Raw genomic sequence first — 27,440 nt, forward strand, 5'->3', positions numbered from 1 at the left:
CGTTCCTGTAGGTTCATGCTCTACAACATCCGCAGAGTACGACCCTGCCTCACACAGGAAGCGGCGCAGGTCCTAATCCAGGCACTTGTCATCTCCCGTCTGGATTACTGCAACTCGCTGTTGGCTGGGCTCCCTGCCTGTGCCATTAAACCCCTACAACTCATCCAGAACGCCGCAGCCCGTCTGGTGTTCAACCTTCCCAAGTTCTCTCACGTCACCCCGCTTCTCCGCTCTCTCCACTAGCTTCCAGTTGAAGCTCGCATCTGCTACAAGACCATGGTGCTTGCCTACGGAGCTGTGAGGGGAACGGCACCTCAGTACCTCCAGGCTCTGATCAGGCCCTACACCCAAACAAGGGCACTGCGTTCATCCACCTCTGGCCTGCTCGCCTCCCTACCACTGAGGAAGTACAGTTCCCCCTCAGCCCAGTCAAAACTGTTCGCTGCTCTGGCCCCCCAATGGTGGAACAAACTCCCTCACGACGCCAGGACAGCGGAGTCAATCACCACCTTCCGGAGACACCTGAAACCCCACCTCTTTAAGGAATACCTAGGATAGGATAAGTAATCCTTCTCACCCCCCCTTTAAGATTTAGATGTACTATTGTAAAGTGACTGTTCCACTGGATGCCATAAGGTGAATGCACCAATTTGTAAGTCGCTCTGGATAAGAGCGTCTGCTAAATGACTTAAATGTAAATCAACTATCCCAACTAACGAAACACAACTCTGATTTCATTAATATATTTTACTGTCCAATGAACTCGTTTTATGGACTCATGAATATTCAAAATAATTCCCAGCGTACACCGCGCCCGTACAGTTGTGAATGCACATTTCTAAATTACCTGCAGTAAACAGTATTTCACTCAAAGCGTGGATATATTACATTTATATACGATATTCTGCACACTACGTGAGAAATGTACAATCACAAACTATCACCCAAAGCATCGAATCCGTACTACCATATAAATAACTACCATCTTAATAATGTGCAACAAAACAAAAAAGTTTTCCTGGTTGGTCCGAACTCAGTAGAAATTACACTTGATTGGTTCAGTCAGTTTAAGAAATTCTGGTTTCTTCTCTGCACTCTCCCACTGTAAACTTTGGCTACCTTTTTGCTTGGCAAACATTCTTATGTTACCACTATCCAAACACATTAAATAGCATTAGAAAAGCATACAAGATACTGATCACTGCAGCTGTACACAGCCCATCCAACCAACTACCTACCTCATCCCCATATTTGTTTTTCTGCTCTTTTGCGCACCAGTATTTCTACTTGCACATCCTCATCTGCACATAACCTAAACTCACTCACATTTGTACGGAATGGGGTTAGCGTATGTTATATCACTCCAGTGTAAATTGCTAAATTGTAATTACTTTGCCACTATTGGCCTATTTATTGCCTTACCTCATTTGCACACACTGTATATAGATTTTTCTATTGTTATCGACTGTGCGTTTCTTTATACCATGCGTAACTCTGTTGTTTTTGTCTCGCTGCTTTTCCTCATCTTGGCCAGGTCGCAGTTGTAAATGAGAACTTGTTCTCAAATGGCCTACCTGGTTAAATAAAATAAATAAAAAACAAGCATTTCCCATTTTCCAGTAATCTCTTTGTGTGTGTCCAGCACCAACTATGTACGCAACCATCTAAAAACAACAATAGTCAAATTCAAATTAATCTAGGGACCCAAAAAAGACCAAAATGATTTCATTTGCAAAATAATCCTGTGGTTATTTAATTTGTTGCACTATCGAACACAACCTAACTGCCGACAAACTATGCCTATGCTATTACAAGATACCATGCATTGTACAGACTGGAAGCACATCTTTTGCAAGGGGTCATTTAAGTGTCCTTATCCTTCAATCTACGTCTATATTACTATATGCAATGACTTGAACACATTTTTCACTGCAAATAACACAAGTGTTCTAACAATAAAATAAAAAATGTTTTATTAACAGTACATACAATGCATGAAGGCTGAGCGTGTAGCTTCATCTTGAGTGGAATTTTTAAACTATTTACAGCAATACAGTAGCAAAATACATAGACAATACATTTAAGGCCTTGAGATTTGTAAGTGTATTACATAAAATACTAAACTATAACATACAAACTTTGTTCGAGGTCTAAGAGTACACCATTTACATTTTAAAGATGAAATTCCACTGAGAATAAGTTATACTTTTGGAAGTGCATGACGGCAGTGTTGATTTTACAAGCTTTTCACGTTTTCATGTAATCTTAAATCAACCACAACTTCTCAAATGAATCGAATGTGTAGTCTAGGATCACCCATCCCTCCTCCTGGAGAGCTACCCTCCTGCAAGCTTTCTCTCCAACCCTTAGCTAGCACACCTGATTCTACTGCTCATTAGCACCTAGATTAGCTGAACGAGGTGTGTTACGATGGGGTTGAAACAAAAACATACCTACACACTAGCCCTTCAGTAGGAGGGATGGCCAATTTGATCCTGAAGAAAACAAACCTTCTCAGCTGACTTTTGTGTTAGACAACGTTTGTCTTGCTAGGCCACCGCTGGGATGAAGTATTGCAGAGACACGTCTTCATGTAGTAGAATCAAATGAATGATCCTCTTGTGGACAATATCTGGTGGGAATAATAGAATGCTCATCAGTGATCTGCAATCAGTGAATCTTTCTTATGACTCAGTCTTAACAATTGTTTTCCCTCACTCACACAATTCATGTCCACATCACTACTCATAATATAGTGATGAATCTGATAAAGCATCACAGAAGATGCAACAGTAACTCACTGGTACAGTCAAGGCGCTCTGTCGTCAGATGGCCTAGTCCAATCTTCACCAACCCTGGTCCTAAAGAGATACATGGTATGCACGTTTTGTGCGGAGAATCTGTTACTTTAGGGCTGGAACAAAAGCCTGCATCACCTTGTGGGTCTTTGGGACCAGGGTTGGTGACGTTGACATTAGAGGAGCTGATTGATTGGTCAATGTGGTTAATATTAATAAAAAGTCCATGAGACGCACTACACATTGCCTTGCTGGGGTTGACCTGCTGGCCCACGAGGAACTGTTGCAGCTTGCGGATGTCCACGCGGGTGTGGGCCATGACCTCAGGGTCCCTGCTCTGACTGCGCCCCTGAGAACCATCGTCACCTGAGGGGGGCCAAGAGAGACGAGACTGAAATTAGTAAAAGCCCTGAGACAGGCTCCAGTTTGTTGCCATGGCTAACATGAGTTTTTTCAAAAAGGTTTTGCTACGGTGTGCCTTAATGCACACAACACAAGTAAAGGGGATGCACCTACCCCAGGGAGGATTACCCAGGTCTTTGAAGTGGGTGGTGACAGACACCAGGTCAGTTTCAATCTTCAGGTTCATCTCTCCATTCAGGTTGGCCTCCATCACCTAGGACAGAGGGCACCGCAACTTTGTATTGAAAGCTAATAATCCAATCTACAAACAGCTCTATTTTACGTTACTTTAAAGGACATTATGACATACCGGTGACTTCCAAACAATGTTTTCCTTTATATTTAAAATATTAAACATACACTGAAGATATTTTAACAAATATATCATAGTATGTTGGGGGCATGTGTAAAATTATCTGAGCTCATAGTAAACAGTCTTTTACCAGAAAGTTAGAGAGATTCTTCATTCGATCCACAACATTTTTCATAGTTTTCAGTGGAGGCAAATATATGCTCACCTGTAAAGCATTAGATATAGTTATCATTAGAACCAATTAAATAACAGTACACCTGACGTGTTAAACAGGCATTACTCTTAGAGGACTTGCCTGGATGCCAGGCTGGTTCTGCTTTAGTCGGCTTCGGCAGAACGAGACTGGGATCCAGGCTAGAGTGGCTCTGGTACTCACGTCAAAGTCTGGCATTCTGGGCTCTTTGAAGTCGTGCCAAAGCCTTCTGGGTATCACGTCCACCGGGATGTCATGGGTGACAACACGACTGACGCTGGAAAGTGTTGGCTAACAGGAAGAAGAGGGCAGGGAAAGATAAAATGACTGAACTTCTGACGTGTCCAAACTTCTTGCCAGCTAGGAGGATGAGCTGCGTCTATGAAGTTTGGTTCCTCTCAAAGTTATTTCCTACCTGGAGAAACTTTCTCTGCCACGGTTGGGTTCTGAGAATATGAAAATATACTTATTCATGTCACTGATGGAGTGCCGAGGCTTAGAGGGTCTACACCAGAATTGAATGGTTATAGAAGGAAGGTATATAGTGTGTGCAATTAAGCGTTGAATGTGTTGAGTGCAGGGAAGCGATCACATGTGGCAGGCATTGATAAGCGGAGAGAGCCATGGATTAGTGATGGAAAGGGGTTGAGGTCAGGTCACCTTAAGGGAGAAATAAAACTTTATGGCCGTATAACTAGTGTCCTGCCTAGCAGTAAAGAACAATGTTTGTACAGATGAGTAGGAGGTTAAACAGCTAAATATCAGTGCTTGTGTGAAAACGTTTTTGTCTAATACAGCTGTATTGATCTTCTGGGAAGAATAAACTTGGTTAAGCTTTCATAATGTCCGTTGAGTGTTTTACTCTGAGAATTAGAACCTAACACCACAAACATCTTGCTTTTAGGGGGGTTAAGACAGTTTCATTTATAGGTGTTAAACATAAACCCGTTTGTTAGAAAAGTGTTACATACTGACTGACTGATTGCTTGGCATGTCAAAGTAGTCACTTACAAACATGGACAATATAGTCAAAACAGAATTACACATCATAATCAACACAGCCCAGTGAGTGTTGACAGTTTTCCCTTGAAGCAGACACATTGGATATAATTGCTGTAGCTCTTACCAGTTCTGCAACGAGAGTGAGACAAGGACAGTGCTTCTTGGTCAGTTTGATCTTCACACACTTGGCATTCTGAGAGGTTCTCAGAGCCCTGGAAAGGTTTTCGGGGGTCACCTCTAGGCAGATCTCATTAGCGTCAGGCGCCACACCTTCCAGCTGATACTCATCAAAGAAGTTGGCCTGGTCAAATACAACACAAATAGAGAATGGCTTGTTGGATAAGTATAGAGCAGACACCAGTGAACACGAGTCTCTTACAAGCCAGAATGTTGAATAAAATTATATTTAGAGTTACTTTACAGGTTGTCCATGCTGTTAGTTTTGCTGTTAGGAGGTGGAGATGGGGTATCCACAGGAAAGTGTTGAGCCGACTTTTTGCGTCGCCAGTAGGTTCGGTGGTTTGAATTTGCAATCTTCTGACACATTGCACATCATGCACAATATGTAAACAATAGCCGAATGTAACCGTGGGTAAGTGGGTGGGGTTATATCCTTCCTGTTTGGCCCTGTCCGGGGGTGTCCTCGGATGGAGCCACAGTGTCTCCTGACCCCTCCTGTCTCAGCCTCCAGTATTTTTGCTGCAGTAGTTTATGTGTCGGGGGGCTAGGGTCAGTTTGTTTATCTGGAGTACTTCTCCTGTCCTATTCAGGTGTCCTGTGTGAATCTAAGTGTGCGTTCTCTAATTCTCTCCTTCTCTCTTTCTTTCTCTCTCTCGGAGGACCTGAGCCCTAGGACCATGCCCCAGGACTACCTGACATGATGACTCCTTGCTGTCCCCAGTCCACCTGGCCATGCTGCTGCTCCAGTTTCAACTGGCCTGGGCCCTAGGACCATGTCCCAGGACTACCTGACATGAGGACTCCTTGCTGTCCCCAGTCCACCTGGCCATGCTCCTGCTCCAGTTTCAACTGACCTGAGCCCTAGGACCGTGCCCCAGGACTACCTGACATGATGGCTCCTTGCTGTCCCCAGTCCACCTGACTGTGCTGCTGCTCCAGTTTCAACTGTTCTGCCTTATTATTATTTGACCATGCTGGTCATTTATGAACATTTGAACATCTTGGTCATGTTCTGTTATAATCTCTACCCGGCACAGCCAGAAGAGGACTGGCCACCCCACATAGCCCGGTTCCTCTCTAGGTTTCTTCCTAGGTTTTGGCCTTTCTAGGGAGTTTTTCCTAGCCACCGTGCTTTTACACCTGCATTGTTTGCTGTTTGGGGTTTTAGGCTGGGTTTCTGTACAGCACTTTGAGATATCAGCTGATGTACGAAGGGCTATATAAATTGATTTGATTTGAACCGAACGTAGTTGACCAAAGCACGTTTCCCCGCAATCAGCTGGAAGTGGTTGTGAAATTTGCCAGCTAATTGCGTGGGACAATGTTCTGTCTGTGGTTTGGTTACGCTCAGACATATCGTGCAAGTGTTTGTCGCGTGCGATAAACCGATATAATGACCAGCAGGTTGATAACGCTTCCCTGTGGATATTTTGTCCCAGATTACCGCCAACATAAGGACAAAATCGGCAGACAACCGGTCAAGTGAGTTAAAATGAAGTGATCACCATTTCAACATTCTGACTTGTAATGATTGGAGAATAAACTGGATGAGCTTTGTTCAAGACTACCCTACCAACGGGATATTAAAAACGAATATCTTATGTTTCACTGAGTCGAGGCACCTAAAACCCTCAAACCTTTACAGATGCACAATTGAGAGCATCCTGTTGGGCTGCATCACCACTTGGTACGGTAACGGCACCTTCTGCAACCGCAGGACCCTGCAGAGGGTGGTGCGTTCTGCCCAACGCATCACCAGGGGCAAACTACCTGCTCTCCAGGACACCTACAGCGACCGCTGTCGCAGGAAGGCCAAAAAGAGCCACTGCCTGTTCACCATGCTATTATCCAGAAGGCGAGGTTAGTACAGGCGCATCAAAGCTTGGACTGAGAAACCTTGGACTGAAAAACAGCTTCTATCTCAAGGCCATCAGACAGTTAAATAGCCACCACAAGCACATAGAGGATGCTGCCTATATACATAGACTTGAAATCACTGGCCACTTAAATGGAACATGAGTCACTTTAATAATGTTTACATATTTTGCATTACTCATCTCATATGTTTATACTGTATTCTATAATATTCTACTGTATCTTAGTCTATGCCACTGACATTGCTCATCCACATTTGTATATATTCTTAATCCCATTCCTTAATTAGATTTGTGTGTATTGGGTATATGTTGGGAAATTGCTAGATATTACTTGTTAGATATTATTGCACTGCCGGATAGAAACACAAGCATTTCGCTACACCCGCAAAAACATCTGATAAACACGTGTATGTGACCAATACAATTTGATTTGATATGAACGACATGGATAATATACAGTTGGCTGGGTATTCTGTGCATCGGCAAGACAGAACAGCTGCCTCCGATAAGACAAGGGGTGGTGGTCTGTTTGTCAATAACAGCTGGTGCGCAAAATCTAATATTAAGGAACTCTCAAGGTTTTTCTCACCTCATGATAAGCTGTAGACCACACTAAGGGAGTTTCCATCTATATTTTTCAGAGCTGTGTATTTACCACCACAAACCGATGCTGGCACTAAGACTGCACCCAACGAGCTGTATAAGTTCATTAGCAAACAAGAAAATACTCATCCAGTGGCGGCGCTCCTAGTGGCAAGGGACATTTAGGCATGCATGAGAGCAACACCCGTTCTGCTTCATGAGGAATGCTTTTCCAACAGGCTTGAAGGAGTTCCCACATGTGCTGAGCACCTTTTGGCTGCTATTCCTTCACTCTGCGGTCCAACTCATCCCAAACCATTTCAATTGGGTTGAGGTCGGGTGATTGTGGAGGCCAGTTCATCTGATGCAGCACCAGCACTCTCCTTCTTGGTCAAATAGGCCTTACATAGGCTGGAGGTGTGTTTTGGGTCATTGTCCTGTTGAAAAAACAATAATAGTCCAACTAAGAGCAAACCAGATAGGATGGCGTATCGCTGCAGAATTCTGTGGTTGCCATGCTGGTTAAGTGTGCCTTGAATTCTAAATAAATCACAGTGTCACCAGCAAAGCACCCCCACACCTCCTCTTCCATGCTTCACAGGAGAACCACACAGGTGGAGATCCGTTTACCTACTCTGCATCTTACAACAAAAATCTCAAATTTGGACTCATCAGACCAAAGAACAGATTTCTAATGTCCATTGCTCATCTCTTCTTATTATTGGTGTCCTTCAGTAGTGGTATCTTTGCAGCAATTCGACCATGAAGGCCTGATTCACACAGTCTCCTCTGAACAGCTGATGTTGAGATGTGTCTGTTACTTGAACTCAGTTAAGCATTTATTTGATCTGCAATTTCTGAGGCGGGTAACTCTAATGTACTTATCCTCTGCGGCAGAGGTAACTCTGGGTCTTCCTCTTCCTTTCCTGTGGCGGTCCACATGAGAGCCAGTTTCATCATCGCGCTTGATGGTTTTTGCGACTGCACTTGAAGAAACTTTCAAAGTTCTTGAAATTTTCCAGGTTGACTGACCTTACACACACACACCTTTATTATTCCCTGCAAACTCTACCACCCCTCTCCCAATTGGAGTTAACTAATAAACAATAACACTTCGGCTTCTACCTTTAGTTTATTTTACAATCTATTTTACAATTGTTATAATTTGTTTGTATTTAGTCCTGGACTTCCTCTACTTCTGATGTCCATTCAGGTTGATTTCTATTTGCAACTGTGCTATTTCACAAAATTACTGAACCTATATACATTTTACAGACCCCGTATGTTTTACATTTGTCATCATGTTATTAGTCCCACCCTTTAGCGCCATTCAACCCCTCCCATCTATCTCTTCTCATAGCTTCTACAGACTAAGTTAAAGATACAATTTTTTTCTAAAATAATAATTATATTATTGATCGATTGACTATGACTTTTCAAATCACCTAGTATTGCTATCTGCAGCGTTAGTTCTAGGTCAATGTTGCAGTTCTTCAGCCATTCCTGGACCTGTGACCAAAAACGAGCTATACATGGATAGTATCAAAATAAATTATCTAATGACTTTCCCTCCTCGCAGCAAAATCTGCAGAGCTGGGAAGATTGTATCCCTCATAAATATAACATTATATTGGTTGCAAGAATTTTGTATAATAATTTAATATGAAAAATTAGAAGTTTTGAGTCCGGCGTTGTTTTGCGTGTCAATTCATAAACCATGTGCTATGGAATCGGTACATCGAAAATCTCTTCCAACTATTTAGCAATTTATATGGCACGGATATCAATTTTTTGGACCTGAAATGAAATTGGTACATATATTTTTATTTATCACAATTTTCTTAAACAATTTTTGGTCTTTAATGCAGGGCCGACAGACAAGTTCCTTACTTTTCCCCCCTTCTATGTTAGCTGCATGTGTGACATAACTCCACCAGTCCTATTTATGATATAATTTATAGAGATATTACCTTTTTTAAACATTATATTGAAAAAAATATATTTTTTAATCAATTTGTATATTCGAGTTTAACCACAATATTTGTTGTATTATTTGTTCTGTCTTTTCAGGTAGATTAAACTGAAATTGTAAACCAACTTTCTAAGGGTTGTTTAAAAAATAACAATATTTTGGAGATGATTTCATTTTCAAATAACCGAAAGTGAGCAGTTGTAATCTGAATAACGGAAAAAAGGCCATTTTTGAACATGGGTTGAGATTCTTAGTAATTTACTAGAGAACCATTTCGGATTTAAGTATAACTTTTGTATGACCGATGCCTTTAGTGAGGTCTAATGCTTAAATATTTAATCATTTCTGCCCTCTGAATTCATATTCGTTATATAAATAGGCAATTTTAAATTTTGTCTGGTTTGTCATTCCAAATAAAATCGAATATTTTGGGTTCATATTATTTAAAAATCATTTCACTAGGTGTAGGCAAAACCATAAGCAAATAGGTAAACTGTGATATGACTAAAGATTTGATCAAGGTGTTTTTTCCACAAATAGACAGGTATTTTCCTTTCCATGGTAGCAAGACCTTATCTATTTTTTGCTAACTTTCTATTAAAAAGTATTGGAGTGAGATCATTTCTTTCTTTTGGGATATGTTAACCTGACTATATCCACATCAGACCATTTTATTAGTAAACTACATGGTAATGTAAAAGTTGCATTTTTTGGTGATCTAATAAGTAATATAGTACACATCATAATTTGGTTTTAATCCAGAGAGGTTAGAAAAAGTAGATCATAGACCCTCTGAGGCTGTGGAGGGATTCTAATGGTGGTTTTAAAATAAAGCATGAATCACCAGCGTACAATGACACCTTTGTTTTTAAGCCACGGATTTCAAATCCCTTAATATTATTGTTGGATCTAATTTTAAAAGCTAACATTTCAATGGCAATAATAAATAGACATGCCGATAGTGGACAACCTTGTTTTACTCCTCTTGACAATTTAAAACTTTCTGAGAAGTAGCCATTATTTACTATTTTACACCTAGGGTTACTATACATAACTTTAACCCATTTTATAAGAGATTCAACAAAATTGAAATATTCCAGGCATGTATATATAAACTCCAGTCGTACTTTATCAAAAGCCTATTCAAAATCAGCTATGAAAACCAGGCCAGTTTTCCGATATTTCATAGTATTCTATTCTTTACAGTACTTGTCTTATTTTACCTCCAATATATCATACATGTCTGATTCGAATGAATAATATCTGACAATGCCTTTTTAATTCTATGCGCCAAGCATTTAGCTAGAATTTTTGCATCACAACACTGAAGTATAAGAGGCCTCCAATTTTTTTAATGGACTGGATCTTTATATATACCACTTGGATCCTGTTTCAGTAATAATGAAATCAGACCTTCTTGTGGCTTGTACAATAATCTACCATTTATATACACTACCGTTCAAAAGTTTGGAGTCACTTAGAAATGTCTTTGTTTTTGAAAGAAAAGCTAAATGTTGGTCCTTTAAAATGACATCAAATTTATCAGAAATACAGTGTAGACATTGTTAATGTTGTGAATGACTATTGTAGCTGGAAATGGCAGAATTTTTTATGGAATATCTACATAGGTGTGCAGAGGCCCATTATCAGCAACCATCACTCCTGTGTTCCAATGGCACGTTGTGTTAGCTAATCCACATTTATAATTTTAAAAGGCTAATTGATCATTAGAAAACCCTTTTGCAATTATGTTAGCATAGCTGAAAACTGTTGTTCTGATTAAAGACGCAATAAAACTGGCCTTCTTTAGACTAGTTGAGTATCTGGAGCATCAGCATTTGTGGGTTCGATTACAGGCTCAAAATGGCCAGAAACAAAGAAATGTCTTCTGAAATTCGTCAGTCTATTCTTGTCCTAAGAAATGATGGCTATTCCATGGAAGAAATTGCCAAGAAACTGAAGATCTCGTACAATGCTGTGTACTACTCCCTTCACAGAACAGCACAAACGGGCTCTAACCAGAATAGAAAGATGAGTGGGAGGCCCCGGTGCACAATTGAGCAAGAGGACAAGTACATTAGTGTTTCTAGTTTGAAAAACATACACCTCACAAGTCCTCAACTGGCAGCTCCATTAAATTGTACCTGCAAAACCCCAGTCTCAACGTCAACAGTGAAGAGGCGACTCTGGGATGCTGGCCTTCTAGGCAGAGTTGCAAGGAAAGAGCCATATGTCAGACTGGCCAATAAAAAGAAAAGATAAAGATGGGCAAAAGAACAGACACTGGACAGAGGAACTCTGCCTAGAAGTCCAGCATCTAGGAGACTGAAAAGATTTGGCATGGGTCCTCAGATCTTCAAAAAGTTCTACAGCTGCACCATGGAGAGCAACCTGGTATGGCAACTGCTCGACCTCTGACCGCTAGAATGGGTAGTGCGTATGGCCCAGTACATCACTGGGGCCAAGCTTCCTACCATTCAGGACCTCTATGCCAGGTGGTGTCAGAGGAAGGCCCTAAAAAGAAAGAGACTCCAGCCACCCCAGTCATAGACTGTTCTCTCTGCTACCGCACAGGAAGCGATACCGGAGCACCAAGTCTAGGTCCAAAAGGCTTCTTAACAGCTTCTGAACAGCTAATCATTAATTGCATTAATTGACCCGCTGCCCCTTTTTTTTACATTGCTGCTATTCGCTGTTTATTATCTATGCATGGTCATTACCCCAACCTGTACCCCCGCACATTGACTTGGTACCGGTACCACCTGTATATAGCCTTGTTATTGTTATTTTATTGTTACTCTTGTATTTGATTAACTTTAGTTTATTTAGTAAATACTTTAACTCTTATTTTCCTAAAACTGTATTGCTGGTTAAGGGCTTGTAAAGTAAGCATTTCACGACAAGGTTGTATTCGGAGAATGTGACAAAAACAATTTGATTTGATTGGAGTGGGACTGTTCCGGAATGCCGAGCCTACATGTTAGAGAAGAGACGAAGTATTTCACTTTCGGAAAATAGTTTTTTTCCCCCATATAATGGAAAGACAGACTGACCTCTCCCTGGAGTTTCTGTTCTGCTCCATTTACATGCCAAATTTAAAATAATGGGCAACAGTGTGCAATTCATAATCCATAGGCCTACATATAACAATTGAGAGTATTAAAAACATAATTGTGTGAGCTATCGAAGTACAACTCATTGGTAGAAATAGACATATTGTATTGCATGGGCATGTACCTGAGATAATTCACACCACATGCCGACTCCTCCGCTGGCTACCTTACCAGACAGTACAAAATATAGGTTGTTTGGAGTAAGTCGCAGGATGCATGTCTTCGTTAGTTTAGAGATGGTATTCACCACACCTGATGGGGAGAAGTTAAATGTAAAATGCTACGAAGTGTTGCATGTTCGACTCGCAAGAGAAAATTCACGAGGGGTTCTGTCCATCTCTAACCCTGTCCTTAAGCATAGAAGTTGCCTGTTTACCTCTTGGTCGGTTCAGGGTTCAATTGATAAACATGCAATCTCTCAAGTCGCGAGGTCATCTTCCAAATATCGTCTCTTTGAGCAAAGGATCCCCCCCCCCGCTGCATTTAACCAACCTGAACACAATTACCCTTACCTGCTACGTTAATTCACCTAACCTACTGCGTAAGTGTTCTATCACGAAAAGTCCATTCTGACAAAGGCCGTATCCCAAATAACCAAAACCGAGTCAGAGAAGTTTGGTCATGGTATATCCTCTTTGGCAAACGTTGTGTTCTATCAGCCACAGGTAGAACGATGAGGTTTAACGTTAGTTATACAAATCTTTGTATCAGTGTCTTTGGGCTAGTTTAGTAAACAGCCAACTTCTTTGCAGACAGCACCCGCACCAACCGTATATTTTATCTTGCAAGTGAAACACGCTTTCTAGCAAGTAACAGTAGTTGGTATAATTGTTCAACTTTATGTGAAGCCTAGAGAAGGACTTTGCTCAAATTGTTAGTCTAGCTGCTAACGTTATTAGCTAGCTAGCAATGAATGCGTAATACTAGCTAGCTACACAAGAGCAACATTATAGCATTAACGTTAGACTTACGTGTGAAATGGTTAAGGCAACCAACATCAATCATTTTTGCTCGGAACTTCATGATCAATTTTATTTTCACTGACAAAAATCAAATATTTTCTTTAGGGAGTAGCTTAGAGCAAAAAACGTTGTTGTGACGTTCAATTTGGCCCGCGCGCCAATGACACAGCCCTGTTATACTTTCCCTGGGAAACAAGTGTTTTTCCTTTTCAGTTCCTATTTCATTTGTCTGCATTGAGACGATTTTCTTCTTCTATGAGGTTTAACGGCGGTTGGCATCCAATAAATGTTGCACTACTGCCATCAACTAGACTGGAGTATAAGTCCCTTATACTTTGATTGAAAAAAACACCACCCTACTCCACTAAATCTATCTAGTTATATCTCAGGCCAACAGCCTGAAAGGACTGGACACAACCACTCAACACACAATGTAACTCTTCTGACGTCAAATCTCCTACACCAAAATACTTCTCTGCAGCTGCCACCACAACCTAAAATTTCTGCGATTTGCAGTACAGTTGATAACCATTGCTGTAAACACTAAAAATCCAAACTTACTGAAGCATATATCACTTGTTGGCCTATCCCTCTGTACTGGTTCAGAACTACTACCCACACCACTCCTTTCAGTATCCCTCCCCCTTCACCCATCTTCCTCTACTTCTCCACTACCTCAGTATATGACAACTTCTGCACTACTCTAACCCTGGTAACCTCAACTTGCCTCTCATCAGACATTTCTGATCCCCAGCCCCATGAGCACCCCTACAATTAGCACATATCGCTTCTTTACCCAATGCTACACATACAGTTGAAGTCGGAAGTTTACATACACCTTAGCCAAATACATTTAAACTCAGTTTTTCACAATTCCTGACACTTCATAGTAAACATTCCCTGTCATAGGTCAGTTAGGATCACAACTTTATTTTAAGAATGTGAAATGTCAGAATAATAGTAAAAATAATGATTTATTTCAGCTTTTATTTCCTTCATCATATTCCCAGTGGGTCAGAAGTTCACATACACTCAATTACTAGTTGATAGCATTGCCTTTAAATTGTTTAACTTGGGTCAAACAATTTGGGTAGCCTTCCACAAGCTTCCCATAATAAATTGGGCGAATTTTGGCCCATTCTTTCTGACAGAGCTGGTGTAACTGAGTCAGGTTTGTAGGCCTCCTTGCTCACAGACACTTTTTCAGTTCTGCCCACACATTTTCTATAGGGTTGAGGTTAGGGCTTAGTGATGGCCACTCAAATACCTTGACTTTGTTGTCCTTAATTAAGCTATTTTGCCACAACCTTGGAAGTATGCTTGTGGTCATTGTCTATTTGGGAAGACCCATTTGCGACCAAGCTTTAACTTCCTGACTGATGTCTTGAGCTGTTGCTTCAATATATCCACATAATTTTCCCTCTTCATCATGCCATCTATTTTGTGAAGTGCACCAGTCCCTCCAGCAGCAAAGCACTCCCACAACATGATGCTGCCACCCCCGTGCTTCACGGTTGGGATGGTGTTCTTCGTCTTGTAAGCATCCCCCTTTTTCCTTCAAACATAACGATGGTCATTATGTTCAAACAGTTCTATTTTTGTTTCATCAGACCAGAGGACATTTCTCCAAAAAGTTTGATCTTTGTCCCCATGTGTAGTTGCAAACTGTAGTCTGGCTTTTTTATGATGGTTTTGGAGCAGTGGCTTCTTTCAAGCTGAGTGGCCTTTCAGGTTATGTTGTTATAGGACTCGTTTTACTGTGGATATAGATACTTTTGTACCTGTTTCCTCCAGCATCTTCACAAGGTCCTCTGCTGTTGTTCTGGGATTAATTTGCACTTTTCTCACCAAAGTACGTTCATCTCTAGGAGACAGAACGCGTCTCCTTCCTGAGCGGTATGACGGCGCGTGGTCCCATGGTGTTTATACTTGCGTACTATTGTTTGCACAGATGAACGTGGTACCTTCAGGCGTTTGGAAATTGCTCCCAAGGATGAATCAAACCTGTGGAGGTCTACAATTGTTTTCTAAGGTCTTGGCTGATTTATTTTGATTTTCCCATGATGTCAAGCAAATAGGCACTGAGTTTGAAGGTATGCCTTGAAATACATCCACAGGTACACCTCCAATTGACTAAAATTATTTCAATTAGCCTATCAGAAGCTTGTAAAGCCATGACATTTTCTGGAATTTTCTAAGATGTTTAAAGGCACAGTCAACTTAGTGTCTGTAAACTTCTGACCCACTGGAATTGTGATATGCATGAATTATAAGTGAAATAATCTGTCTGTAAACAATTGTTGGAAAAATTACTTGTGTCATGCACAAAGTAGATGTCCTAATCGACTTGTTTGTTAACAAGAAATTTGTGGAGTGGTTGAAAAATGAGTTTTAATGATTCCAACCTAAGTGTATGTAAACTGTACCTTTGTCTCATGCCCTTCTGCACACTTCTCACACCTAGGAACCTCCCTCCTCCACACAGATGCCACATGCCTATAAGCTAGATACCTGTAACAACAAAATGTATTCAGTACAAAAGCTTGTACTTTTCACCTTTATTTAACTAGGCAAGTCAGTTAAGAACAAACTCTTATTTTCAATGACGGCCTAGGAACACTGGGTTAACTGCCTTGTTCATGGGCAGAATGACAGATGTTTACCTTGTCAGCTCGGGGATTCAATCTTGCAACCTTTTGGTTACTAGTCCAACGCTCTAACCACTAGGCTACCTGCCGCCCCTTAACAACTTGATAACTGATATATCCTAACATCACTTTGTCAGAAAAAGACTCAACATCAGAACTCAAAAGAATAGAGAATTACTTTTTTGTTTCTCCACTCGCCACCCTGTCTGTTCCGCAGGGTTGCACCAAACAAGGAGCATCACATTGGTCCTCTTCATTGGTCCACTTTCACATTTACCGCTACCCTAGTAATCACTCCTTTCAATGATACCCTTTTCTTGAGAGCAAAACGTTTCACATCTCTTGTTCCCAGCCGTTTGATACAGAGCGCCTGTTCCCTCTGACCAACAGAAACAATGATCACAAAACCACTTCGGGTTACCTTCACCAATTTCACAGCACCTAACTCGGTTTCCATCCCTTGAAGTACAAATTGTCCGGCCAAAAGGCAAGGGTCCACTTTTTCCAAGAATTTTCACTCCTATTGTCAAAGACTCATCTGTATCCTAGGCATTGGGCTCCGAGAACTTCACCTCACCTTCCACCTCCGATACTTTACCCTCGTTCACTTCCATTTCTCCTCCTGTCTTAGATCCCGCATACTCTTCTTACACTTTCTACCATTCTTCTTCAACAAACCATCTCCCTTTTTCCTAAATTCTTTACAAGTTCAAGCTCACCCCTTCCTTCCTTCCTCCCTCTCTCTCTTAGACCTCCTCAGCCTCTCGTTTTCCCTCCATTCCTCCTCCGTAATCCAAGTATACGTCTCCTTATGATAATACTGCACTTCTCCTGACATACATGTTGTTCTTGCCCTCTCAGGGGACGTCATTCCCCACTCTCCCCAGCCCTCCTCTCAGTTTAAACTGTCCCACTGAGACATTTCTCAGGAACTCCTCAAGATAGTGCTCGGGTTACTTTCCTTCCTGGATATAATCCTTGAGTCAAATAAAGCATTTGCATCTTTATGAAAAGGAATATCTAAACTTTATACAATTTGATATTGTTTTAAGTCTTTTTTTGATATTCCCAACATAAGATATGGATTTAATCTTGCATGCAGTACTTTGAATTATAGCATTTGACAGGTTAAAATGTTTGCATAATATTGTAGATGGCCTAGATCAGGGATGGGCCACTTTGATGGGGGTGGGGGACACAAAAAAATCGAAACTCATCATGAGGGGCCACAGTGGCTTGTGGGTCTGTGTACCCACATCCATACCCACACATGCAGTCAGAGCCTTTTGGGGGCCCTAAGCAAAATGTTGTTTTTATTTTATACTAGGCTACTTTTCCTTAGGTATAGGTGGTAATACTTTATAACTTTCATGTATGGACATGTATAGAAATATTAAAGCATTCAAAAACATTGCACAATAATTAATAATCCTACATAAAATGAAATGTAATCATCTATAACGCATTTATAAAAGCTTACAATGTCTTATTCTTCAAATCAAATCAAATTGTTTTCGTCACGTGCTTCGTAAACAGCAGGTGTGGACTAAGAGTTAAATGCTTACTTAACCACCCTTCCCAACAATGCCGAGAAAGCCATTAGAAAAAGTAAATGAGTCATACAATAAAATCGTTATCATATCATTCATATTAAATTGCCAATGTCATGCTTTCTAGCATATGGAATGAGATAGATCGTCCCCTTCCTCTCCCTTCCTCTCTCTCCTCCTTTCTCCCTCCCTTCTTCCCACCCTCCATCTGAAAGGATGCAAGGAAGCGCAGAAGTCATTTTAACAACGAGATGTGCAGGAAAGCACATGTGGAGGTTTGATATTAGGAGCCAGAATTGAGGAGGTGTTGCGGAGTTCGAAGTTTCAAACACGGGCTGACAATTTTGCGTGACGACAGACTCGTAAACCATGAAGGAACTTGCGCGCGCGTGCTTTCAGTGAATTTGGATAATTATGGTTTGCTACAGACATTCATCACCCACCTGAGATATCATTGAATGCTTCTGAATCGTGTGTGTGGGATCTTTATTCACGACGTGATGGATACACATCCTTTGGCTGTGTTGAAACTTCTACTTGTTGGAATTTTGGGTGAGTATTCTATGGTATTTTATTAGCATATTATGTGGTCTAGGATAGTTTTCTAGAATATTAAAATAAACTATTTCTTAATGATTTAATAGTCTATTTTTCAGCATGTTGCGTCTGTTTTAAATGGGTTCATATCATGGAATAAATTAATGAAAAATGCATTAAAATAATTCTCAGATCCTTTTGATTGAAATCTGCTCTCATTTTTCATTCTGTAGCCAATAAGACATTTTAGTTGCATGACCTATCATCTTTAAAAAGGCTGATAATAAATATGAAATAAAAGGGATGATGATCAATCACTTCATGAATTTCATATAATTTCATCATATATTTGATCAAATATAGTTAATAGTCAACCTAACACCATCTGTCTCTTGACCCTGGTGGATATGTAAATGACTGTTGGCATATGATAAAATGCCATTAGAATTTATTAAACAATATAAGAAGCTCCATACCAGTATGCTGTTCAAAAAAGATTTCTTTAACGGAAAATTCCACCCCAAAATGTTATTTTGGTATTTGTTTCATTAGTCCATTGTTGATATAGTCCCAAAATATTTTGCATGTCAGCAATCAAGTTTTCAAGATATATAACTTTCATAATGCAGAAATACAGCCGGTATGATAGATTTTGCATCAAAGGAAGTTCTGTTTTACATCATATGATGCAAAATGCATCCTACCGGCTGTATTTCTGTATTTTGAAAGTCATATATCTTTAATTTTTCTTTAGCAGATGATGACGATGGATGTCAATTGAAAGGGGCTAATGCAGCCTATACGATTGTCTATAATGACAAGCAATCATTAATATCTTTCAGTTACCACAAATTCATGTTTATATTTGTAACATATGTTACAAAGATAAACTTTGTTGTCCCTGTGATGAGATTAATTCTTCTTTGGGGAGGATTTTTTCTGGTTCTCTCATCAGGGGGAGACTTGGACAGGAACCCACCTCCATATACCCACTAGCTTATATTCAAAGCTGAGGCCCAAAGATTATGGGTCAGGGATATACTGAAGTCCCGCAAAATAGCCGATGTATAGTGGAAAATGCAAAGGCAGGTTTTGAGGTTTTACAACCCAAATGGGACCTCTTACATGCATGCATGGTATCCTCAAAAGCTGCATGTATCCAACTGTATGGGGCACAGGGGGACTATGATTTATATGTTGTAAAATGTATTAACAAAAGATTATGTCATTACATCAGTGCTGCAGCACAATTAGCATGGCTCCACTGAGTAAGGTCTGTTTACTTGAATTAGCAGATAATAATGGTTAGGCTATAAAGGGGCATCGAAATTCCGTAACCAAGGGAAAAGCCTTAGACTCTTCAGTTCTGCAGGTTTTGGCTCCTGTATTTGCATGAGCAGTGTCTTTCGCCTTGAGTTGGCACTCAATCAATAGCACTGCTCTGTTAATGGGTCACCGCCTCCGATAATGTAATAGTGCTGATGAGCGAAACCCCCAGTTGGAAGCCAGACCTCTGGCTTGGCTTCCCACGGTCACAGCAAGAGGGCAGAGTTGGAACAGTGTTGTGGCTCAGCCAAGGAAAGTGTAGAATGCTCTTTGTGTGTGTTTGTGTGTCTGTGTGTTTGTCTGTGTGTTTGTGTGTGTGTGTGCGTGTTTTGTGTGTGTGTGTGTGTTTGTGTTTGTGTGTGTATGTGTGTGTGTGTGTGTCAGTAGTTTGAATATGTCGGCCAGGAATAAATCCAGGTTTCTTTTGCATGTCTCTGTGTGATGTGGAAGTGGGGTACGCTCACTTGGATTGTGTGGACGTCTGGAGTACTCTGTGTGAATTGAAACTGAGGTGAACCCTCATTGCCATTTTTCATACCTCAAAATGGGTTTTAAGTACACTGTAAAAACAAATCCTGTTGTTTTTACAGTAACTTACTGGCAGCAAATTACCTGTAAATTACTGCAAAAAAAGGTACAGTATGTTACCATAAATTCCAAATAAATGTTGGTTTAACAGTACATTAATGTAAACTTTACAGTAATGTAAATCAAATCAAATGTTATTTGTCACATGTGCTGAAAATAACTTGTGTAGACTTTACTGTGAAATGCTTACTTACGAGTATGTAGAGTGTATATATAGACTAGTGAGTGTGCGTAGGGTCAGTGCAAGATAAGAGTCAGTGCAGATAGTTTTGGTACCATTAATTGGCTATTTACCAGCCTGGCTATTTAGCAGTGTTATGGCTTGGGGGTAGATGGCATGTACTGTTAAATCAAAGTTTATTTGGAATTTACGGTAATATACTGTACGTATTTTTACAGTAACCTACAGGTAACTGGCTGCCAGTAAGTTACAGTAAAAACAACAGGACGTTTTTTTAACAGTGTACTGAAATGGAGTGCTGTGCTGTGTAAGTTTTCCGTGCCTGATTTCAAACTCTAAATGGGGTGGCCATACCTGTGTCCTCTGTCTCACTCACTCGCACACACACGTGCACACGCACACACACGCACACACTTTCTTCTCTTTTTCTCCCTTCCTATCACTCTTATACACAGCAGGTCACAGAGCCACTTTGGCAATGGGCTGCCCTCCTGCATGGCAAGGGTCATTGGCACTAACACAGATTTTCTAAATGAGCATGGCTTACAAAAATGGTGACTTTCCATTAATTAACTCTTGCGCTGTGACTTACTAAGGCTGACACAGATTCCGCCTAGTCTTGGACTAAGAAGACATTTCGGAAGAGAGAACCGACATTGAACTTGTTTTTTAAAGTCTAGGTCTAGGCTTAATCTGTGTCTGGAAATGAATGTGTTAGAGATAAGATTCAGTGGTGTAAAGTACTTAAGTACAAATAATTTAAAGTATTACGTTTTTTTTTTTACTATTTATATTTTTGACAACTTTTACTTCACTACATTCCTAAGTAAAATAATGTTATTTTTACTCCATACATTTTCCCTGGCACCCAAAAGTACTTGTTACATTTTGAATGCTTAGCAGGACAGGAAAATGGTCGCTATCACTCACCTATCAAGAGAACATATCTGGTCATCCCTACTGCCTCTGATCTGACATACTCACTAAACACACGTCTGAGTGTTGGCTATCCGTATAAAAAAGTCTTAAAAATGCTGCCGTCTGGTTTGCTTAATGTAAGACATTTGAAATTATTTATACTTTTACTTTTTACTTTTACAGTTGTACGGGGAGACAGATATCGATGCTGGTTCTCATGGAAACCATAGCCTTGCCAGCTCAACTGTTTGAAATCTCCCTAAACAACTTTATTTTGGCTTCCGGGTCCCTTGTACGTCAATACTTCTGCTGGATTTAAAGCATTGTCATTGTATTGTGTCGCCATGCAACTGCTAGAATGCCAATGGTATTTTAGAATGCTAGAATGCCAATGGTATTTTCTTATTATTTAATTAAGTTCATGTGCTAATAGACTGCCTTGCAATACCAGTGTTGTTTAAAAATATATATCTGCCAGACATATTATGTGTGGTATTTGGAGAGAACTGAAGGCAGAAGGAGGCTGGAGGATATTTTTTCATTTTTCATGAATGGAATAGTTGACTTGAAGCAGTGACTTTCAACTAAATGCCTCAGTGACTTTTCCCAACTCTATTTTCTGTTTGGTTGTCTCTCCCTCATATTGGAACGAGTTTAAATTTCAAGGGCTTTTATTGAGTGGCTCAGAGGCCTCCGCTCCAGCCAATTCACCACGTTGTAATTTTAAGATTTTTTTATCTGTAACCAACAGTCTGCATTGGTAATATTGACTGATCATGGTGATGTTGTCACACACCCATTGTATTTTCAGTTAACAAAAGGAAAGCATTCCCATTTGGTTGTGCGATGACATTATCTAATCCTGTCTGAATATTATTGGAATGGTGTCAGGTATGATGTTCCAGAAAGATCCTCAGCACGTTCAAGCAACATCTCCATGGCTTTTTGAGAATAATTGTCGCTGCAATGTTTTTTCAAATGGGACATTCTCAGAACAATTCCATCCTAGACAATTAGATGTTAGAGGAAAATGATCATTATGTGAACCCAATCATGTTTTTAAGCTAAAATAGAGAAAATACACCTCAGATATGTAACGGCGTTCTTCGCTTGTAGAAAGAGAGTCGGACCAAAATGCAGCGTGGTGGTTACTCATGACTTTAATGGAAAAAGTGACACATGAAATAACTAAATAAAATACAAAACAACAAACGGAACGTGAAACCTAATTACAGCCTATCTGGTGAAACTACACAGAGACAGGAACAATCACCCACGAAATACAAAGTGAAACTCAGGCTACCTAAATACTGTTCCCAATCAGAGACAACGAAAATCACCTGACTCTGATTGAGAACCGCCTCAGGCAGCCAAGCCTATGCAACACCCCTACTCAGCCGTAATCCCAATAATACAAAAAACCCAATACGAACCACAACATATAAACCCATGTCACACCCTGGCCTGACCAAACATATAACGAAAACACAAAATACAATGACCAAGGCGTGACAGAACCCCCCCCCCCCCCCCTAAGGTGCAGACTCCCGGACGCACCTCAAAACCATAGGGAGGGTCCGGGTGGGCGTCTGTCCATGGTGGCGGTTCCGGCTCGGACGTGGACCCCACTCCATTAATGTCCTAGTTCCTCCCCTTCGCGTCCTGGGATAATCCACCCTCGCCGCCGACCATGGCCTAATAGTCCTCACCCAGAACCCCACAGAATTGAGGAGCAGCTCGTGACTGAGGGGCATCTCGGGACTGAGGAACAGCTCGGGACAGAGGGGCAGCTCGGGACTGAGGGGCAGCTCGGGACTGAGGGGCAGCTCGGGACTGAGGGGCAGCTCGGGACTGAGGGGCAGCTCGGGACTGAGGGGCAGCTCGGGACTGAAGGGGATCTCGGGACTGAGGGGCAGCTCGGGACTGAGGGGCAGCTCGGGGCTGAGGGGCAGCTCGAGACTGAGGGGCAGCCCGGAACTGAGGGGCAGCCCGGAACTGAGGGGCAGCCCGGAACTGAGGGGAAGCCCAGTACTGAGAGAAAGCCCAGTACTGAGAGGAAGCCCAGTACTGAGAGGAAGCCCAGTACTGAGATGAAGCTCAGGCAGGTAGTAGGCTCCGGTAGATCCTGGCTGGCTGGCGGATCTGGAAGATTCTGGTTGACTAGCAGATCTGGAAGAGACTGGTTGACTGGCAGATCTGGAAGAGACTGGTTGACTGGCAGATCTGGAAGAGACTGGTTGACTGGCAGATCTGGAAGAATCTGGTTGACTGGCAGATCTAGAAGATCATGGCTGACTGGCAGATCTAGCTGCTCTATGCAGACTGACAGCTCCTTGCAGACTGACAGCTCTGGCAGCTCCATGCAGGCTGACAGCTCCTTGCAGACTGACAGATCTTTGCAGACTGACAGCTCTTTGCAGACTGACAGCTCTGGCTGCTTCATGCAGACTGACAGCTCTGGCTGCTTCAAACAGACTGACAGCTTTGACTGCTCCATGCAGGCTGACAGCTCTGGCAGCTCTTTGCAGACTGACAGCTCTGGCTGCGTCATGCAGACTGACAGCTCTGACTGCCCCATGCAGGCTGACAGCACCCTGCAGACTGGCAGCTCTTTGCAGACTGACAGCTCTGGCTGCTTCATGCAGACTGACAGCACCTTGCAGACTGACAGCTCCCTGCAGACTGGCAGCTCAGGCTGCTCCGAACAGGCAGGAGGCTCCGGCAGCGCTGTAGAGGAGGAAGGCTCTGATAGCGCTGAACAGACAGGAGACTCCGGTAACGCAGGAGAGGAGAAAGGCTCCGACAGCGCTGGAGAGGCGGGAGACACCGACAGCACAGGAGAGGCGAGGCGCACTGTAGGCCTGATGCGTGGTGCTGGCACTGGTGATACTGGAGCGAGGACACGCACAGGAAGCCTGGTGCGGGGAGCTGCTACCGGAGGACTGGTGTGTGGAGGTGGCTCTGGATAGACCGGACCGTGCAGGCGCACTGGAGCTCTTGAGCACCGAGCCTGCCCAAGCTTACCTGGCTCGACGCCCACTCTAGCCCGGCCAATACAAAAGGCTGGTATGAACCGCACCGGGCTATGCACCCGCACTGGAAACACCGTGCGCTCCATAGCATAACACGGTGTCTGCCCGGTCTCTCTAGCCCACCGGTAAGCACAGGGAGTTTGCTCAGGTCTCCTACCTGGCATAGCCATACTCCAATTAAGCCTCCCCCAATAATTCTTTTGGGCTGCTTTTCGGGCTTCCATCCGCGTCGCCGTGCTGCCTCCTCATACAAGCGCCTCTCCGCTTTATTCGCCTCTATTTCCTCCTTGGGGCGGCGATATTCACCAGGCTGAGCCCAGGGTCCTTTTCCGTCCAGTTCCTCTTCCCATGTCCAATTCTCCAAGTGGTGCAGCCTCTCCCACTGCAACTGCTCTTCACGATTAACAGGGAGAGTAGGCTCAGGTCTGACTCCTGACTCAGCCACTCTCTCTCTGAGCCCTCCCCCAATAAATATTTGGGGGTGACTTTCGGTTTTCGCTCTGCGCCGCCGTGTCTTTCTTTTCGACTCCATTCTCCTATAGCCCTCTTCGCACTGCTCCAGCGAATCCCAGGCGGGCTCCGGCATTCTCTCTGGGTCGGCCGCCCACCCGTCTATTTCTTCCCACATCGTATACTCCATACCTCTGCTGTCCATAACGTCCTCCTTTTGCTGCTCCAGCTGTCGCTGCCTGTTAACACGCTGCTCGGTCCGAGTGTGGTGTGTGACTCTGTAACGGCGTTCTTCGCTTGTAGAAAGAGAGTTGGACCAAAATTTCCATCGTGGTGGTTACTCATGACTTTAATGGAAAAAGTGACACATGAAATAACTAAACAAAATACAAAACAACAAACGGAACGTGAAACCTAATTACAGCCTATCTGGTGAAACTACACAGAGACAGGAACAATCACCCACGAAATACAAAGCGAAACTCGGGCTACCTAAATACTGTTCCCAATCAGAGACAACGAAAATCACCTGACTCTGATTGAGAACCGCCTCAGGCAGCCAAGCCTATGCAACACCCCTACTCAGCCGTAATCCCAATAATACAAAAACCCCAATACGAACCACAACATATAAACCCATGTCACACCCTGGCCTGACCAAACATACAACGAAAACACAAAATACAATGACCAAGGCGTGACAAGATATTTGGTCAGGTATCTGTGTTTACATGTGTCCCATTGTCTACATCTCCTACATTAACTTTCCTCTCCAAACAGGAATGGGTTAATGCTATAGCCTCTTTGGAATGTCCCTCCTTGCTTGGAGTGACCATCCCTCACATGATTTGAATTCAGGCTTTCTCTTTCCCCCGGCTATGCAGTGTTTATTTCGGTCCCTTTTCTACATGGCCATTCATGACAACCCCTTCCTGCTTTTGTTTGCGAAGTCCAGAGAGCCTCTCTCTGTCTTCAACATCCGTGTCAATCCTCAGTCGCCTTTTCCGCTCCACTTTCTCATCCAATCCCCATGGCCCGGTATCACAATCCCACTTTGAACCTTACCCTATGACTTCGGATTGAGGTTGTGGTTGCCAATCCACAACATCCACGTAATCTTGAGCCTTTGTCCCCTGGTCCACTTAGTGGTTCATTCCCTCAGTCAGGGCAGAAGTCGTGCACAAGGTACAGATGTAGGGTCCTAATTTGAACCAGTTTCTACAGCAGGGATATAATCTTGCAGCAACAGTAAATGGTCATTATTATTTGGATTATAATTAACTGACATTAACTGACAAGGGTTGATACTAGAAACATCTAGTCAAAGTGGAATTTACAAACTTCCTAAGCCTTTATAAACCTCATACATGACAAGTTTTACATTTGCAATCCAGGAACGTTTTCCTGCAACAGGGTGATCAAATTAAGATCCTAAATCTGTAGTCTAATACTTCAGAACCTCTTGGGGCTAAATGGAAGACATGTATTAGCAGTTAGCAATTAAGAATAATTTCATAATATGTACTTTTGTTCATTATTTAGGCGAATGACTGGGGCATTCTAGGGCATTTTGTGGTGTTAAGTCATTAGATGTTATCACGTCTGCCCAGTTTCATTTGAAGTAACGTTGATTGAGTTGACTTAAAAGATCACACCCACCATGCTCAGAGGTACATTTTCTATTTGGATTTATGCCTGTCTTCCACCAAGGTGTAGTGGCCTGATTGAAATGTGAATTATGTTGTCTATGGGATTTGATATGTGTGATAAAAATAATCAAAGGGCTTTGATCAAAGCATTCATGATGAAGCCTGTTTAATGTGTATAAGTCATCTAAGAAGATCTTAGAAGACGATCATAACATCGATGTTGGTCATTAATGTGGGGAATGTATGTTTTACGTGCTTCTACACCTGCATTGCTTGCTGTTTGGGGTTTTAGGCTGGGTTTCTGTACAGCACTTTGAGATATCAGCTGATGTACGAAGGGCTATATAAATCAATTTGATTTGATTTGATTTGATTTACTGGTCCTCTTGAATTAGTTATCTACTCTTTTTGCAGCAATAGGTTTTGAACCTATGTAATTAGCGGGCAAAACTGGCTGCAATGATGTCTTAAGACTTCATGGTCAGGTTGTATACTGGTTGTAAAAGGACAACTAAAGTAGGACTTATTTCCTATGACATCTTGATGTCGTTATGAAAAATACATCTTTGCCTTGTCTTAACAGAGACCAGTTTGTTGTAAATCTAGTTATGTGGCAAATAAGCAGCACAATTTTAAAATCACAGCAGAGGTCATTTCAACGTTCTCTTGCAAAGCTGAAATGACGGAATCCAGCCCTCCAATTCTCCCAAGTACAAATCAATAAATAAGACAGGTCTGGGAACATTGCTACACTACTCTGGTAGTGTATCATTCTTTTATACCATTACTGCTCTCAACACAAAAGTGTGACAGTGAAAAATATGCATTTAAAGTATATTGGAACAGGATTTAAGTCAATTGACTGCCTCTATTGGGCTGTATGGGAGCATAAGTCTAACTTGTGAGTAAATTATGCATAAAAAATGTCAATAGGATATTTGAGTTATGTGCTGGTATAGTATTTGGCTTAGTAAGAATGCAAAGTTGGCCACATAACAGAAGTAAAATGTATTGCAATAGCTATAGTACAGTTCTAAAACATTTAATCTGGATTGATGCCATCTGCTTATTGTAATTTATTTGTTTTTCAACAAATCCCCCCCCAATGTTCATCTATTGATTGAGAATGAATTGCAAGAGATATCAATCCTAGTCCACATAGATAGT

At 41.8% G+C, this 27,440-nt stretch overlaps 2 protein-coding genes across 4 annotated transcripts in view; one reads left to right on the forward strand and one right to left on the reverse strand.

The window, feature by feature from the left end:
- Positions 1-1,955: 1,955 nt before the first annotated feature.
- Positions 1,956-13,593, reverse strand: hus1 (HUS1 checkpoint clamp component). 3 transcript variants are annotated; one of them, XM_046355721.1, is made up of 9 exons: positions 13,404-13,593; positions 12,557-12,684; positions 4,833-5,009; positions 3,890-3,997; positions 3,644-3,718; positions 3,315-3,414; positions 3,036-3,164; positions 2,802-2,861; positions 1,956-2,632 (listed from the first exon to the last, which is right to left on the reverse strand). In XM_046355721.1, the coding sequence occupies exons 1-9, from the start codon at positions 13,453-13,455 to the stop codon at positions 2,550-2,552; spliced, it is 912 nt and encodes a 303-aa protein (XP_046211677.1). In that variant the 5' UTR covers positions 13,456-13,593; the 3' UTR covers positions 1,956-2,549. The 3 variants fall into 3 exon arrangements, with proteins under 3 accessions (XP_046211677.1, XP_046211678.1, XP_046211679.1); XM_046355722.1 differs by lacking the exon at positions 2,802-2,861 and having other exon boundaries at positions 13,404-13,591; XM_046355723.1 differs by lacking the exon at positions 12,557-12,684 and having other exon boundaries at positions 13,404-13,590.
- A 4,255-nt stretch (positions 13,594-17,848) lies between these two features.
- The window catches only part of LOC124039588 (receptor activity-modifying protein 3-like), a 32,275-nt gene continuing 22,683 nt past the window's right edge, over positions 17,849-27,440 (forward strand). The window contains exon 1 of the mRNA XM_046355724.1: positions 17,849-18,144. Coding sequence (XP_046211680.1) covers positions 18,051-18,144 — 94 coding nt within the window. The 5' untranslated portion in view covers positions 17,849-18,050. The remainder of the gene's footprint in view (positions 18,145-27,440) is intronic.

The sequence above is a fragment of the Oncorhynchus gorbuscha genome, linkage group LG07, assembly GCF_021184085.1.
Source record: "Oncorhynchus gorbuscha isolate QuinsamMale2020 ecotype Even-year linkage group LG07, OgorEven_v1.0, whole genome shotgun sequence".
Lineage (NCBI taxonomy): Eukaryota > Metazoa > Chordata > Actinopteri > Salmoniformes > Salmonidae > Oncorhynchus > Oncorhynchus gorbuscha.

Bases quoted from the DNA above. Each gene is read 5' to 3' on its own strand.
- hus1 (XM_046355721.1), bottom strand. From the start codon at position 13,455: ATGAAGTTCCGAGCAAAAATGATTGATGTTGGTTGCCTTAACCATTTC. The intron at 5,010-12,556 runs GTACATGCCCAT...GTATTTGACCAG, and splicing joins TGTGGTGTGAATTATCTCAG to GCCAACTTCTTTGATGAGTA. The intron at 3,998-4,832 runs GTAAGAGCTACA...TCTTCCTGTTAG, and splicing joins TCACTCTCGTTGCAGAACTG to CCAACACTTTCCAGCGTCAG.